This window comes from Aquila chrysaetos, chromosome 16 (assembly GCF_900496995.4).
Source record: "Aquila chrysaetos chrysaetos chromosome 16, bAquChr1.4, whole genome shotgun sequence".
NCBI classification, from domain to species: domain Eukaryota; kingdom Metazoa; phylum Chordata; class Aves; order Accipitriformes; family Accipitridae; genus Aquila; species Aquila chrysaetos.
The window spans coordinates 21265934-21283015 of NC_044019.1; the positions used below are offsets into that span (position 1 = coordinate 21265934).

At 39.1% G+C, this 17082-nt stretch overlaps 1 protein-coding gene across 1 annotated transcript; it reads right to left on the minus strand.

Moving 5' to 3' along the window:
- Positions 1 to 9102: 9102 nt before the first annotated feature.
- Positions 9103 to 17000, minus strand: PRRG4 (proline rich and Gla domain 4). The gene is made up of 6 exons (XM_030039519.2): positions 16945 to 17000; positions 15849 to 15964; positions 12623 to 12786; positions 11302 to 11350; positions 10428 to 10563; positions 9103 to 9658 (listed from the first exon to the last, which is right to left on the minus strand). The coding sequence occupies exons 2-6, from the start codon at positions 15952 to 15954 to the stop codon at positions 9430 to 9432; spliced, it is 684 nt and encodes a 227-aa protein (XP_029895379.1). The 5' UTR covers positions 15955 to 15964; positions 16945 to 17000; the 3' UTR covers positions 9103 to 9429.
- Positions 17001 to 17082: the final 82 nt, after the last annotated feature.

The following is a 17082-nucleotide window of genomic DNA, read 5'->3' on the forward strand; positions in this document are numbered from 1 at the left end:
AGGCGTGGTCTGCCGGCAGGGCTGGGCTGCCTCAGCTGCTTGGTGACGCCCAAAAGAAGAGGTCTCACCTTTCCTTTCTCCTTCCTTGCTCCACCCTCCTGCTTCTAGCAATGCGCTCTGGCCACAAGGTGAGCAGTAAATTCACTCCACTGGCAAAAGAACATTTACTTTTTTGCCAGAGGTCATTTTTCTGTAATTTTGCTGAGCTGAATCAGCTTGCTTTGCATCAAATGAGTGCTGGCTGAGGGCAAGCAGTGGTAGTGTGCAGCCAGAAGCAGCTGGGAAGGGAAAGAGATGGCAGGAAAAAGCAGGGAACTTTTACTTTTGATGATGAGATGTTGACTTGGCTCATGGTATATTCAGTATAGAAATCTCTAGAGTCTAGGAGTGCTTGGGGATATACCTCTGTGGACAGTAATGGGCTTCTCTGCCCATGTGCCAGTTCAGCTGAAATCAAGCCAGCTCTGTTGCAGAACTGTGTTAGCTAATACACACTGCCCCTTAGGGAAACTTTCCTATTTTCCTCTTTCTGTTTAAATAATTTAATGTTACACAATGCTGACTGGCAATATTGCTTTTTGAGGTCTAGTTTTATGTTTAAAGTGACTGCCAAATGAAATGCAGGATCAAGCTAATGGGTAGTTGGCAGTTTTCTGTGATTTGATCATAATTAAAACCAATATATCAGTCACAAATCCAGGGCCAGAATAATGCTCCAATTCATGCTTGGCATTGATTTATTTATTTGTAACTGATTTATCTATTTATTAACTTCTTTGTTGTTTAGTGTGCTGCTATTATTACCCACGTTAACAGAAAAATGTCAGCCAGTGTTTGAGTTGAGTGTGATTATTTTGTATGTTGTACGTGTACAAGACTGGCCAGGCAGAAGGCTACATGGTATGTTACAGCTTTAACAGTACCAGAGATGTTAAAGCGCCACTAAGAGTCCTTGTGCATACGGCAGCAGCTGTTGCTGAATGGGGTGATTCTTCATAGGGCCAGCAGTTGCTGCCTGTGCTTTCGGCATCCTTTTTACTGCAGGTACAACAAACCTGGCTCTATGGGGCTTTTCCAGTGTCTATCCCCATATGCCCTCTTCTTCCATAGAGGGCATTGTTCCCATCCTTTGCCTTTCCATAACAGATGATGCCTGGTTTTGGTCTTGTCTTGGCTCTTCCCTCATGTTTAAGTGCCAAAATATATTTTTGTTCTTGCATGAAGAGGTTTTCAGCTAAATCTGTAAACTGTTGGTTTTGCAGCAAAATTCTTGGTATGCTTCAGGGCAATTTTTGATGGGCTGAAAAGAATCATGGAAGAATAGTCAGATGCATATGCTGGATCAGCAGCTTCAGCTGTTGTTGATCGAAGAAAGTAGTTAAAGGCACGGCATGTGGTTAACACTGCAAGTCTGAGATTACAGCTTGGTTGTTGAAAGTGGACGAAAAAGATTGTATTTCAGGTCATTATAATACTTTATTTTGGAACTATCACAGTATCATAAATAGTTTGCTACCATACACAAATGTCTTAGTGGTTAGCTTTCAGTGGCTAACCATTTGTCAACAAAAGCTCTAAAAAAGCTTAACAGTTAGCCTTGTGCTGAAAGAATGAATCTTCACAATTGTTTGAAAACAGTGTTTCAGAGACTTGAGGACATTCTTTTTTGAAAACTAATGTTTCAAAGATAAAAGATTCAAATAACTTGAACGTGTCTGATCAGTTTGAAGAAGTTCAGGCCAAAGCTGAGCTGGGTCTGACTTACTAAAATTCTAAAAAGAGTGCAAAATAAAATTTCTGCAGTGTCTTTCTCTGTTGAATGCTGATGGACGCTAAGCATCCACTTACAGATCGTGGATGCAGCACCTTTGTGCAGGCTTTGTATGTGTCCTGCTAGGCTGTGGTATCTTCCATGAGCAGCAATGGGTAAGTAGATCAGCTATTGTGCAGTAATAACATGAGTCTTGGTTAGGCCTATTATTAATCACTGACTGGGGTTTTTTTTGTTGTAATTGTGATTCTGACCAAAGCAGAAAATTGCAGTTGCCTAACAGATTAGATTTTGCATTTAATTTGGCACATGGCCTCTTTAAACATAAAGCTAGACATTAAGAAATGTGTAAATAGGGAAGAAAGTGCTGCCTTTCAAAGAACACACTTGATCTTGGAGCCTCACAGCAAATACTCTCTTTCTTTGCATTTCTTTACATAAACTACTCTGTGCATTTATTTGATAAAAAGTTTAAGTATATGTACAAACAGATGAAGCAAAATCTTCAGAATTCATTCTATTGAACTAAAGTTGATCTATGAAACCATGGTGCTTCTCCTCACATGGCAAGAGATGACTGAGCGGGGTATAAAGCTTACTGCAGCAATGAGGCGGAAGGCCTTGTTTCCTTCACTTTCCCAATACTCCTGGTCGTGTGGTTTCACACCTTCCAAGGTGCCACCACTGGCACTTGTGTTGATTGAACTCACCCGCTGACGAGAAAGCTGTCTGCTTTTTTGCTGGATGATTTATGAAGGGATCCAGTAAGCAACAGAACTGGTATAAGGTAAGTGGGAGAAATGACATGTAGGAAAAAGAAAACTTAAATAAAACCTTTGCTCTTGAACAAACTCATAGTTTTAACAGGCAGTATTTTACTTTAACTCTTACTAGGTATTTTCCTTTGTATCATATCCATGCTGGGTATTTAATATTAAATACTGGATGTTTATGTATTCAATACTTAGTAGTTGCTGATCTTCAGAGAAACTAAAATGAAGCTGCTTGAACAACTTGAGCGATCACAGGTGTTTCTTAATTCCTAAATGAAGTAGGCATTGCATCAGAAATTTAAAACCTGTTATAAGGCCTTTTCAAAACTTGTGTTTAAGTGTACCAATTTCTAGACTGAAACATTTTTCCTGATCCTTTAAGTCTGGCTGCTACCTTTAAAGTGTGGGCTTCTAGAAGCTCCCAGAATATAGACAGCAAGATGCCTGCATCTGATGTCCCCTTTTGTTTCAGTGTTTCTGTAGTCTAAGTGCTACACAAAGAAAGCAGGAGGGACAGGAGGGGCTAAAGGTGTTGCTGTCTCTATGAAGAGACTAGGGAAGCTGTGCAAGAAGAGTGGTTTTCAGAGAGTGGAGAGGACCAAGTGCTTGGGAACCATGTCCAGGGAAAAAAACAAACAAAAAACCAACCCCCACCCCCCAAAAAAACCAAATTAAGCAGCAAACAGGGGAGTGTGTGCAATAGCAGATTATGAATAGACACAGAAAAAGGAGTCACAGAAGGAAAAAAGTTCAATAGCAAATTATAGGTGGAACAATAAGAAAAGAGAAAAAAAACAGAAGGAAGTGAAAAGTTAAATGTAAAGCAAAAGTAGTTAATCTAGCTATATGTATTTTGAACATGGACAAAATTTACTGCATCAAAAATAGTCAAAATACATTTGATACTGTTCTGTTATTTTCCATATAAGGAATTAGTGTAGTTGCCATTGTGAAGTTACGTAAAAGATAATGTATTTTATGGTAAAATAGAGGAATGGTGTCCACCTGGTGAAAATTTGGGAAGGTTAGTCCCACAGGGATGAATAGCAACCTGAATTGTAGTTTAAACACTAATGGAACTACTATTGCTTTCCTTGTTGGTACATCATAGGACCTGCTGTTCCCAGCTGGAGCTAGTCTTTTGCTGACATTTCAGTATTTTGCCAAATTAGTAGGGCAGTTTTGCAGTAATTGTTTTTGACATTTCAGAGTGAATGGGCTGGTTTTCTATTAAATGGACACAGAGATTAAAAGTTGAATGGGAAATTTTACTAATCTGAGTTTTGGCTAGTTTTTTTTTTTTTTTTAAAAGTACTGTCAAAATGCTGTAAATTTGTTCAACTTCCATGTAATTTTCAGAATTGTTGAAATCCAGTAGGTAGAACATCCTCATTTTTGTACATGGGAACTGTATAGCTAAAGTCAGAATATTGTAAACAGATGACATAAAAGACATTTTCCAAAGAACTGGGATTCTATTTTCCCCAAGACTTTTAATGAGAATGAAGCATCTATATTCCACCAGTTGTATTCCAAGTCTTAGTTCAGTTGACTGATTAAAAAGCTTCATTGACTGTTTAAATGTAGGAGGAGATTCTGGTATTCTTTGGAGAGTTTTAACCAGCTAGCTCAACTCATCTTGTGTGGTTGGGAGAAAAAGCACAAATCTGACTACTGTATTCCAGTGGGCAAAACAAGAGTGGCTTAATGTAGTGTAATTCACTGTGCTACAGGATTCGCTGTATCTAGCTGCCCTCATCTATCCCTCCTGCCTTTCTGCAGAAGTTTATTCTCATTGCACAATGCGTACCTTCACTTCAGATTGAAATCACCATTACCAAATGAGGAAGTCCTGCTTCCCACATTGCTTTTGCATGCCTGTTCTGGTCCTCACTGGAGTGGTCTTGCTCACTTCACTAACCCTAAGAAAGTGGCTATTTTTTGGTCATGTTATTGTGTTAAATCTTCACACCAACTTTCTGGTGAAAGTTGAGGAGGATGGAAGGGTACAACACCTGGTTAAGTTGGCTTGTTTGTCTTGAATTCAAGTCTTCATCTTCAGTGACTGCAATTCATGAACTGTAGCAGTGAAGTAAGAAGCTTCTGTCCAGAGTAGAAATTGCCAATGTTAAAGAAAACAAACCATGACCCTTTTTCTCTGTCAACAGGTGCTACGTGGCATGAAGAATCATAGAATGATTTGGGTCGGAAGGGATGTTTAAAGGTCATCTAGCCCAACCCCCACCCCGCGATGAGCAGGGACATCTTCAACTAGATCAGGTTGCTCAGAGCCCCATCCAACCTGACCTTGAATGTTTCCAGGGATGGGGCATCTACCACCTCTCTGGGCAACCTGTGCCAGTGTTTCACTGCCCTTGTCGTACAAAATTTCTTCCTTTCATCTAGTCTGAATCTACCCTCTTTTAGTTTAAAACCATTTCCCCTTGCCCTATTGCAACAGGCCCTACTAAAAAGTTTGGCCCATCTTTAAGAGTGCATGCTGTTACCAACTTCATTGAAAAACAAAAAAAAGTTGTCAGAGGTTTTCTAACTTTTTATCATAGGCTAAATTAACATTTTCTCTTTTGCTATGATTAACCTGCATAAATGTTTATTTGGAAATTGTTTTACAAAATAATATAGAGACTAGCAGAGTTTATAGTATCGCTACCCATCACCCAACAAAATGACAGCACTTAACATGAAAGCTAGAATTAAAATATAACCCAGTGCATTCAGAAGGCTCTGTCAGATAAGTAGAAGGAAATACGTTCATAAGATTAAGTAACAAGATGACTGGAAACAGTCAAAAGTTACCACCTGAATAAAGAGCAGGGTATTTGGGAAGATGTGCTTAGGATTTCTGAGAGGAAAATACATCCAAGTTCTTGACTGTGAAAATGATAAGAGTGATAAATTTGTATGTGATAGGAATTAATTGAAGGACATTTACAGTATAGAAAGAGTAAGCTTGAAGTGTTTGAAAGATGGCTTTCAAACCTGGGGTTTCCTTCCTGTTCTCTACACCACATGGAACAAGTGAGGATAGCCGCAATAATGCTTTTGCTGGCAGATAAGACTGAATAGAAAAGTTTGTTGGTTTGTTGTTGGTTTAAAAAAAAAAAAAAAAGGCAAGCTTTAAATGAACCTCTACTGTTGATCAAAGTAATCAAACAGGTTTGCTCATAACCTGCAGGTAATTAATGCAGCTTATTCATGGCTGGTAATCTGAGGAAAGACTTGGAATTTTCTTACACTTCCAAATTTCAAATACACTTTTTAGGGGCAGATCAGCCTCAAACATTCTAGTTAATATAAGTAGGCATCATTAAAACAATAGAATACTCTAAATCATGTTTGGCAACAGCATTGTGGTAAATAATTTGGCAGAGTATTATACTGTCTATTACCTGAAGTGATCAGTTATTTCATTTTTGGCTCCAATCCCAGTTCAGCTGAAGCCAATAAAAAGCTTGCCATAGACTATGATAGGACCAGAATCAAATCCTTCATGACTCACATTTTCATGAACTGTGGTGAGGAAGTGCGCTTCCATATGGTACTTTGGTTTTGCTTTTCTAATGAATTCACAAAAACCCCAACAAAAAAAACCCCAAAACCTAGAAATATATAATGCTTATGCTATTATTCATCAGAGGACTTAATAAATCAAATAGTAGGCTTTTTTATTTCACTGAAGCAAAAAACAGATTGATTCATTTCTCTGTTCACAGAGCCAGAGGTTACTTTTCTGACCCTCAAGTTATTTGCTCTAACTGATAATCTGTTCTGATTTATAAAAAGTTGCATGCTGTAATCTTGTATGATGCTGAAAGGGCTAAGTTTTTGAAAATTGTTCAAGGCAATGGCTAATAGCATTTAGTGTGACCTGTTTAAACTTGATCTGAGGGAAACAGAATTTATGTACTATGTAATTTTTCCCAGTGTTTTGTTGAGACACTTCAGTTTTCAACTGTCATAGTAGATCTCTGTTAATTCACTTAAAATCCACTGCCTTTCTTACTGGCCCTTGAAAGAAAGTCTGGAAGTCAAAACACTGATGATTTACATCTGTATACAAATCAGATTAAATTTGCTGCTGCTTTACTCCTCAAAATCAACCACCTCCTCCTCTTCCCACCTAAGGACATTTAAATATGCTGTTTTCTATATTCTCATAGCAACTGCATTTTCAAAGGAAACTGCATGTAAACTTTGGAAATGTGGCAACACTTCTGCATTCACAAGTCACCATAGTCTTGTTGATTTTTTGTCTGCTAACCCTGATGAATCAGAAGCTCTAAAAAGAGACAAGATACAAGGTAAGAGTATCTTAGGCCAGGAGTCAATGTATGAAAGAAGAAAAACTCAGCCCAAACAACTGCCATTCAAAGGAATTTTCTCCCTTTACAAGGAGAGGTAAGTTTACGTTATTCTCAACTAAATTTTAAACATTGCTCCTTATTTAAAATAAGCAGAACGTGTCTTGCAAATTGTCATGTTTTGTGCAACCAGTATTTGAATGTCAGTCACTGCATATTTTGAATATCTTCAGGGTCTAAGTGCAGTTTCTTTGAGTAAATTTGAAGTGTTATTCCCTACAGAAGGTGCAGTTTACTGCCCAAAACGCTATAGCATTGATGTTTAAGAGTTATACCATGTCAAGGTTTTTTATTAATTATGAAGGACAAGATTTTTGCTTGCATTGCATGGAATTATTTGCAAATGATTTGTAGGAATAGGAGAAGAATCAAATTTCAAGTGATTAAATAGGTTTCTGTACAATTTCTGTAGTTTATTTAAAACATGACTTTGCCAGATGTGTACATCACTGTAGTAACATTAAGGAACCTGAACTCTCACAAGCCCTGTGAAATCCCTTTCCTTGAAAGTGCTCCTATCAGTCCCATTAAATTAGTAATTTTTGAGTCCCAGGAAAAATCTAGAGAAAAACAGGCTCTATAGCTCAAGATGCACATTAACAAATTTTAAAATTGTTAGCTAAATTAAAAGGAAATACGAGAGAAATGTTTTTGCAAGCTTGTAATTCATAATTGTATTTTGGTTATCAACAGTGATCTCGCACAATTCACTTATTTCAGTCTTGCAGAATAGTAACCTCCGAGAACTTAAAAATGCTTTTTCAAGTAGGGCAAAAGTGAATTGAAGCTCTCCCAACAAGGGGATTCCCCCATCTCTCAACAAGAAAGAAGCTGCAGAGAGGTTTGCAACTTGTCAAAAGCCAAATCTGATGCTGAAGCTTTAGCAATAAGAACACAGTCCAACGTCCACTGATACCAGGTGGGTTGTATGTATTTTTCAAAGGGCAAGACCTCCTTGTTTAGCATTTTCAATGTACCCTCTTCATATTCCAAGATTTGGAGCATTTTCTTCTTTAGAAAAGCATTTACAGATTAAAACTCTCACAGCAAATCTCCGCATCTTACTCAACAGCACTAGCATGTTAAAAAACATAAAATTCAGTGAAATGTTGCATATAAATACTCACCCTTTGAAGTGCATTTTAGGCACCAAATTAAAATACCGTTTGCTGCTGCCAGTATTGGTCAAATGGGGGGGGGGGGGGGGGGATTTGTTGCTTCTTAAAAAACTTTACTGCATGTGTCCAACTATATAGCTACTGTAATACAAGAAAACAGCAGCCCGACATGTTGTCTGTGAGACCCTCTAATATGGCTTCCTGTGGCTATGGGAAGCCTTTTCCACTACAGTGCCACTTGACTAGGAGGTAAAGGGACAGCAATATTGGCCTGTGACTTTCTCAGCAAGATCTGTAGGCCATATAATGCTGGGGGTTGATATTTTAATAAGATGTAAAATTAAGGGTGGCTACAACCGGAGATACAGAAACTGTGTTGATACAGTTAACCAGTAACTCCCTGAAGTTCATGACTATTGCTCTGCGGATACTGGTTATTTACCTAATACGATATTACATTCCGCTTAAAAGTATGATTTTTGTCATCCCAGTAGGGCAATACATACTGATGCAAAGTGCTGCTGTGGGGTAGTTTGGCCTTTGATTCCCCAAGCTAAATGTCTTTTTCAACATTTAAATTTTTAAACTGCAAGAGAAATATTATTTGTGAAACCTGGGTACTTTTTTAACAAGGGACAAATCTCTAGCTATTTGCTTAACATCCCCTCTACCTATTCACTTCGACCTGGTGTTTAGTGCTGAACATCAAAACCATTTGATAAAAATATACTTTGTCTGAATGGGTAGTGTGCCATACAATTAATGGCTCCTTTTCATCCAAAATTACAAGTACAAAAATACAACACATTGAGTAGTGTGTTAACCAGCAATGTCTAAAACAAACCAATGGAATCCAGAAGCAGTAATATATATACGTTTGAAAGATCAAATCGTGAAATAGTTTTCATACTCAAATCTATTGCTAGAATGAATAGATAATTCACACAGCAATGAAGTGAATATATCAAACAACAAAGCAGACTTCTTACAGTGGTTTAAAGTATTAATAGTCACAAAAAATGGTTAGTGACAATAAAACCAATTAAAATACTGTTCCTTCTGAAGAAAAAAGAGATGAAACTATTAATGAAACATCAATAGTATGATGGGATGGCTCAAAGTGCATATAGAAGAGGGTGGCAGTACAAGACTTACTCTTTATGCATTCCCTCCTCTTAGCGCAATAACCTTGTGCAAAGAACAGTCCTGCAGCCTTTGCAACAGATCACCTCTTTTCCCAAATGGGACCTTCACTTGCTCCTAGTTGTGCTAAAGATCTTTCACATTTTTGTAAACTGTCTTGCAATATGCAAGGTAGCACAGACTTTTTAAAAAAGTTTGTTATGTTTCAGTAATCCCCCCTCACCCCAGAAGGAGGTTTGTGACTAAGGGGCAGGAAGTGACATAGACTTTTTAAACACCCGAGCCCCTGTTGGGGGCCCTGGATAAGGAGGTGGTGGCACGTTGTGTTGTCCATCTGAAGTAACTGCTTGCTCATAAGTTGGTAGTCCTGAATCATCAGTTCTGAGAGGAAGTGGGTTTAAAGAAAATTCTTCATGCCTTCTGAAGATGCTAGATGAACTACGTCTTCTACTTCTTACATAATGCAAGTACCTAAACAAAGTTAACAGCATTATAAATGGCAGCTTCTGTTTTAAAGGGAAGAAAGAATATAAAGTCTTAGTTGAAAAAAAAAAACCAAAAAAACCAAACCACCAAACAAAAAAACAAACCAACCCCAAAAAAAACCACAAAAAACCCCCACCCAAACCCCACAACAGAAAACACTTGCCTTCAATGATCATAAAGACCAGAAGCCAAATACTCTCTCCAAACCACAGCGTAAGAATAGCTCAGTAATGTGAAATTTATAGGGAAGAGGAGGCACAGAATCCCTTTGTATTCCTTTCAAGTTTAGGATAAAGGAACAAGCAGGGCTAAAGAATTGGTAAAGAAGTATTTCCTCCAACCTACTTCATTTCACATCTGAGGTAGACTACATGCCACAAAGAGCATACAACCTACTTCAAAGAGCGAACAGAACACATTAGACTTTCCATTGCAGGCCCCAACCTATTAAAATGATTCCATCTTTTTAGTAAGAGTATTTTGGAACCAAGAACACACACAAAGAAAAAAAACACCCAAAGGTATGTCAGCCATGCAAGTGTTGTTTTTACATTGTTATGTTACTAACCAGCATAACTGCTGCTAGTGGTCACTTAACTTTGGTTCCAGAAAAGTAAGAACTAGAAGTCCCATCGGATTCTCTGAGAATACAGTTAGACCAACGCAGAGTGGTTTTTAAATTCCACTCTTAAGCAAGAGTTTGTTTTGGCGTTTTTTGTTTTTTTGGTTTTTTTAAAGCAGTGAAATTCCTTACCGTGGTGGTTGCCTTGATTTGCATCTGCTTTTGCAGCAGTAGAAGATAAGCAGTGCAATTATAACTAACAGTACTCCAGCAGCAACTAGACTGATGAGAAGTCCTGTAACATTAATCTTTTGTAGTGTCTCATCACCTGAAGATAAAACATTGGTTATTTTCATTATGTGTTCTTTCCATCTACATAGTATACTGTATACGCTGTAAGATACTAATTTCGCTGTGCTATAAGGCTGTTCCTTTCCACCAATATCTAGCTTGCTGTGAGAAGCCATAGTATCTGTGCAACACAACCCAAGAGTATCATTCACAGTCATCTTTAAAGCAAAAGTGAGTAAATACTCCCTTTTCTGTACATAAAACTGTTGAGATGTCCGTCTTCTAATGCCTTCCAAATATTACTTCATGTACTTGTGACCTTGATCAGGCTGTAGATCTTCCCTCAAGTCATACTGACCATTTTTCTAATAAAACATCTGGCATAAGACTACTCTGAACCTAAATCAGACTGTCATATTACTATTAAAGAAAGAGGGGGCGGGGAGAGGAGAGGAACAAACACAACCAAACCACAGAAAGCAGCTGCAGAATTACTGCAAATTTACTGATTGTGTAATAAAACAAAGAAATGTACAAGAAAGTTACATTGTTTTTACTTACAGACTTATAATGGAGCCCGCTGGGAGTAAGATGCTTCAGTGAGTATGTTTTATTGTATCAGATAATGCAATATACTTGCACAGTTCACAGTGAATTTCAGTAAAAAGATCAATTCTGATTTTGCTAACTGAATGCATGGTGTATTTTTAAGAATGTATTATTATAACAAACACAAAATGCTGCAATATAAGAAAAGAAGAAAAAGATGACTTACCTATTTTTATTTTAGGTCCTTTAGTTGAATAGTCATTCCAAAAATCCATCTATAAAACCACAAAGTATCAGATTTATATGAAATAGATAATTGACAGGCTTATTGACAACTTTTTTAAAATAGTACTGTGGGCAAAATTTAACAATGGCACAAACAGAAGCAACTCCTGCTGAAGGATTTGTACTTGCTTATCCCACCATATTTTTCTCATACATTGAAGTTTGCGTAAATATTACAATTTCACAAAGGAAAAAATGCCAGCTGGTGAAAGAAAGAAGTGCATTTAACTGTCCAACGTTACCTCATATTTCTGCCTGATTACAGTAGAAAGCACATATTCTGACACTAAAAAAATGCTCACAATTAATCTTTGTAAATCACTACAGAAGAGTGTTAATAAGGCAAAGTCAAGTTCTTAAGAATCTGACATTTGCATGAACACTATTTGAATTCATATCAGCTAGGAAAAATAATGGGATTCATTTAAGAGAAAAAGGAAAACCTTTGCGTTGCATGACTGTTATGCATTAAATGTGTTTAGCTGTAATTTCCACTTTTGCTACCCAGCAAAAAACTCCCATCAAGATTCCAATTTAACACTTTCACCTTTTTCTTAGGAAAATGCTAGCAATGGCAAACTAACATTTCCACCTTCAGAATAGGAGTGTGTATTCCTTGGTCTTTCTGCAGGTTAGTGCAGAGCACACCTAGAATCGTGAAGAGAGTCTTGCCGCATGCAGCAACAGCCAGACTGCAAACAATCATCACATTCCCTTATTGGGCTGAAAGGTTTCTTAGGTATTTTTCTCTTTTTGTTATACCAGCTTTCTTCCAAGCTGTATATAGGTAGCAATTTAGAAGATAATGCTATAGGAATACTCAGCAATAACTGAACTGCAGATTTGCTCTGTACTCCTCTCTTCTAAAGCACTTCTTTGGCATGACACAAGGGCACGATCAGCCAATTAATACATACAGCATGTGGAACACATTCAAACTGGATGCTGAGAAGTTACTAAAAAAAAATAATGAGATTCTGAAAACACATGTAAGTATATCCACAAGCAGTACTTCTGAAGTTTCATTTATATTTGTTTGCAGAATTGGAGCCCTTATCTAAAGTCTTCAAGACAGTAGTACATATTCAAGTGTATTCACTGCGTATCTAGAGCAATAACCCCATCTAATTGGGGCCTCTACTTTTACAGTAAAACAAGCAATCATTTTAGGTGCTGTTTTCCAAAGGGCTACAGTATTTAGATACAGTAATGATTTAGTCAGTAACCTCCTTCAATATATTAAATTCAGTTTGAACAGCTACCGTTTTATTGGGGTCTTCAAAAACTTCTCTCGCTTCTTCATAATTGCACAGCTCTTCAAAGCATTCTCTTTCCAGGTTATCCGCTGTGAATGCTTCAAAATCAAATCTGTTATTCAGAAGATGTCGTCCAATGAATAAATTGGCCTCCTTTTCTGATGTAAACACTAATTAAAAAAAGTTGATTTAGAACAAGTTAGGAAAGTTAAATTTGATATTTTTAAAGAATGCTTAATATCCTAAAGGAACACATCAAGACCACTTCTTCCCCTAGCATGTCTCAACTACATACAGGAAAAAGAAACATCAAGGTCTCCTCCTAAAATGTCTTCTTTGCTGTTAACTTTTCTAACTATGCAATATAAAATAAACATATTTTCCTTTCTCATAAAGGATTTCTGGTATTCCTTATACTGGCCAACAGAATTTGATTCTCATGACAGCTGTTGTTCAAGTTTTGGTGTTATTCCTTCTGGGTTGTGGGCATCAGTTTTTTTACTGGAGCTTTTAAGAACAAAGTAATAGTCACATAAAGCAGAAATTCAGTCGGATCCAAACCCAGCAAGACACTGGCCTACTGGAGGAAGGAGGCAAGGGGCGGGGGGGGAAGATGAAAAAAAAAAAATCTCTTCTGAAGAATCCTCAATATACATTTATCAATATTCTGATATCTGTGAGTTCCAAATTTTCTTTACGGAATTTGGATTTTAAATCATGGCAGCAGAGCCCTATTCGTTTTACATTTGTTCTCTTTTCACAGTTGTGGCAGCAAGTTTTATGTAAAGGTTGGCATATTGCCAAGTTTATTTGTTTTAAATTAGTCCATGATAGGAATTTTACTGACAACAGGCACTTCTGAAGACATTTAATTCTTTTCTTCTTTTGTGCATATTACAGGCTCCATGAGGCCTCATGGAATAAGTTGCGAGGTGAGATTCCAGAAGAGTTAGTGAAATTATAGAAGGTTTTGGAATACAGGAATGCATTTTCTCACCAGGCATTTTCCATAGTCAAGTTTTAGCCTGTTCTTGCTACAGCTTCTTTCTCAAAAAAAAAAAAAAAAAAAAATTATATGACAGAACTAGTTTTCTGGCTTGGTTTTCAGTGAAAGCCCAATCTGTATTCCAAGAAATTCAGACTATTTGGTTAAGTGAAATGACTAGAGGATTATTTTTGCAAGTGTAATGCAGAAAGACCATTGTTACATACCAAGCCAGACGGCTAAAAAAGGAGATGAGATTCAGTATAAAGTTATTCAGCTACAAATTAGCTCCGTGTTCTTGTTAGCTTGTTTGGCTAGATTATCACATCATTCAGGAATTTTTACCCTAATAGTTACTGTTAGATCTTGCAATGGTATCTCAAAATGGTTTGCTCTCTGAAAACTAAAAAGATTGCAGTGCAACTTGCATATTGGTTGTTTAGGTCTTTAATATTATAGTATATTGAATGAATATTAGAGTATATGTTTATGTAATTTATAGAATTCTACAGTATATATTGAAAGAGCCACACATGTGCGCACACATTTGTGTAGGAAGGGAAATCTGTTATTCTAAAGTAATTGCAAGAAAATCTAAGCTCAAAATATTTACACTATGTCTAAGAGTAACCAGAGAGAAGGACTTAAAAAACAAACCCACAAGTGGAAAGGGGAAAGAATTACATGGAAAAAAATATTATCAATATCTTGGTTCAGTGCAAATCGCAAGAATAACTTCAGTCTTCTGAAAGAGGTATCTTCAGTTTTGCTCAGAAGTGTTTCGTTCCTTACCATGCAAGTAGTATTAGCTATACTTCTGAATTAACTTAGATAACTGATGCATTTTAATTAATGTGGAATGCATCAGCAAACTGCCTGGAGCCTAGGACCCCTAATTCCCAGTGATACATGCTCCTTTTCTCTTCTGAAGAGTCTTTATCCATTTATCTGCACTTTTTTCACTTTGTAGGACATAGTCAAAGTACACCTATCTCCATCTCCGAACTACCTGGAACCTGGTGATTAAGATAGTATTTGGAGAATGAAACAGATGGATATGAATTCTCTCCTATATGTGAGGGAACTGAATGCAGTTCTGCAGTCCTTGGTTCAACAAAATGCTAAACACAGTTTTAGGATCCCTAGCATTTGATCAAAAATGCATCCACACAATGTGCTGAATAAAGTAACTCTGCTGGTAAAAGATGTTCAGAAAATGCTGAAGGGGTAACCTCTCAATGCAGGCATCCCATACTTTTGACAACTGTTCTACTCGCTAAATTATTGGATAAAGAGTTGGGCCCCTCTCTTTCCAACTCACTCCGTCTTTAATGAGAGTGTGATCTGGGCCTATTGTCAGGAGAAGATTCTATTTGTGATAGAACAAATAGAGAACTCACAGCAAAGAGGCAGCCTGACACTTTATGGCCCAGAGCAATATGAATTTTAATTAATAACCTGTCTCAAGCATTTTTCTGCTAGCCATGTTTTCTGTTCAACATACTGCCCTGAAGGAGCCTCCCCCTCAATGTGATGACTTTTTAAAGTCTGTCTTAAGGTTTCAGCACTCCTTATCCACTGAGGAGACTGGACAGCTAAGTTACAAATTCCTTTTTGAAGCCCTGATGCTTAAATGTCAAGTATCACCCGGCTTAGCATTGTAGTGCTTGAGTCCTTCTGGAGAACTTGATTTGTTTTTACCTCAATTCCTCTCCACTTCCCTCCCTCCAAAGTGAAGAACTGCAGTAGCAGCACTATGTTTATCTGTCAAGGGGTAGTAAGGGGATCTGGTATTGAGAAAAAATACCAATCCCAAAGAACAAGCGAATAAACCCTTTCAAATACAAAGCAATTTTAGATGCAAAACTGTGATGTGCTGAAATAGTACCAAAGCAGTACTGTCTTAATACAGATTTCAAACTTCTGAAATTTTGATGTTACTTAGAGGGTTCTGGTTATATCAATGGCAATAACCCTAGAGGCTTAGAGAAAGCTCAGCTGTCCCAATCTGCACTTACTACTGGATCTGATAAATACTTAATATCCACACCGAAGTCAATTATCAATCATTTCAGCAAAAGATATTCAAATATTCTAAAATTAAGCATAAAACAGCTTAATTTTTTTAATGAAGTAAAAAAAACCCCAACAAAACCAAAACTATTTACATACATAAAAAGATTTCTCAGCAAAGTTAGATACAGTTTTATTTCTGGAAGGCATAAAATCACGTTAAAAATAAGTTACCGTCTTTCTGTTCAGGTTGCTTCAAGTTATTTAATCTCCCTGTGCAGTGAGGAAATGCAAACATCATCACGTGCAGTTGACACAGCAGTATCAAAAACGCAAACATGGCGTGGTACCTGTCAGACAGAAACTAACACGAGTTAAAAAAAAAAAAAAGACAATGCAATCTTCCCCAGTGTCCGTGATGAGCCGTGAATGAATCCTGTAAATGAAGTAATCTAACGCAAGCACCTACATGCAGCTGAGGCTAATGGATCCCTAGAAGAAAGACACTGCTCCAAACTGGTCCTGCGTGCCTCTTGCTAAGTTTTCGTTGCGTAAGACCCACGCGTGTCCCCGGGCCCCTCTCACCACAGCCAGGCAATACCTTCTGCTCCCCTCTCCCGGGGACGGGGCTCAGCAGAGCAGCAGCCCGGTTCGCTGGCAAATTCACGGGGAAGGATCACACCCACAGTGCTGCCGGTACACTCGGAAACTTCGGACAGCCACGGTTTTGCTGCCAGAGCAGCTGCAGCAGGCTATAAAAGCTACCCCACGTGAAGGGACGTACAGAAACCATTTTCTCAGGAGAAAGCCGCTGCCAACCTCCTCACGCCCAACACGCCAGAGGAGAGTCTGCCCTCTCCCACCTAGGCTGACTGTGGAAAGTAAGAATGAAGACAGACCGTCATTCTCCCAAGAGACGCCCAACGGAGGAAAAACACGATCGCCGCCCGAAGCGGAGACGTGCGCCGACCACCCGCGGGAAAATACTCTTGGGAAGTATAAACAGGAATTTTCCCCTCAACGCCGAGGGACGAGCCGCCCTGCGGCCCTGCCGGGAGCTTCCCCCAACGGCTGCTCCAGCCGCCCCCGGCCCCCCGAGCCCGCGGCCGCCCCCCGCGAAGGAAAGCCCGCTCTGCCGCCCCTCGCCCCGGGACCGGCCCCCGCTGCCGGGGCCGACTCGAGAGCCGGTCAGGCTCCGGGGGAGCGGGAAGCGCCGGCCAGGAAGCGCCCCCCGTCCCGCCCGGCGCCGCGGTGCGTCCCGCAGCCCGCCGCGGCGGGGAGAAGGGGCGGCGGGGAGAAGGGGCGCCGCTTCCCGCCGCGCCGGCCCTACCTGCTCCGGCGGCGACCCGGGGAGAGCGTCTCTCGGGGCTGCTGCCGCGGCGCTTCCTGGAAAGGGCGCGGCGGAGTCGCACGGCTGTACCTGGGCCGCTCCCTCCCGCCCTGCCCGGGGTCCGCGCCTCCGCGGGCG

Coding starts and splice junctions, on each gene's coding strand:
- PRRG4 (XM_030039519.2), bottom strand. CDS start 15,954: ATGTTTGCGTTTTTGATACTGCTGTGTCAACTGCACGTGATGATGTTT. Junction 11,351..12,622: donor TTGAAGACCCCAATAAAACG/GTAGCTGTTCAA, acceptor GTGGTTTTATAG/ATGGATTTTTGGAATGACTA. Junction 10,564..11,301: donor AGGACCTAAAATAAAAATAG/GTAAGTCATCTT, acceptor TTTTATCTTCAG/GTGATGAGACACTACAAAAG.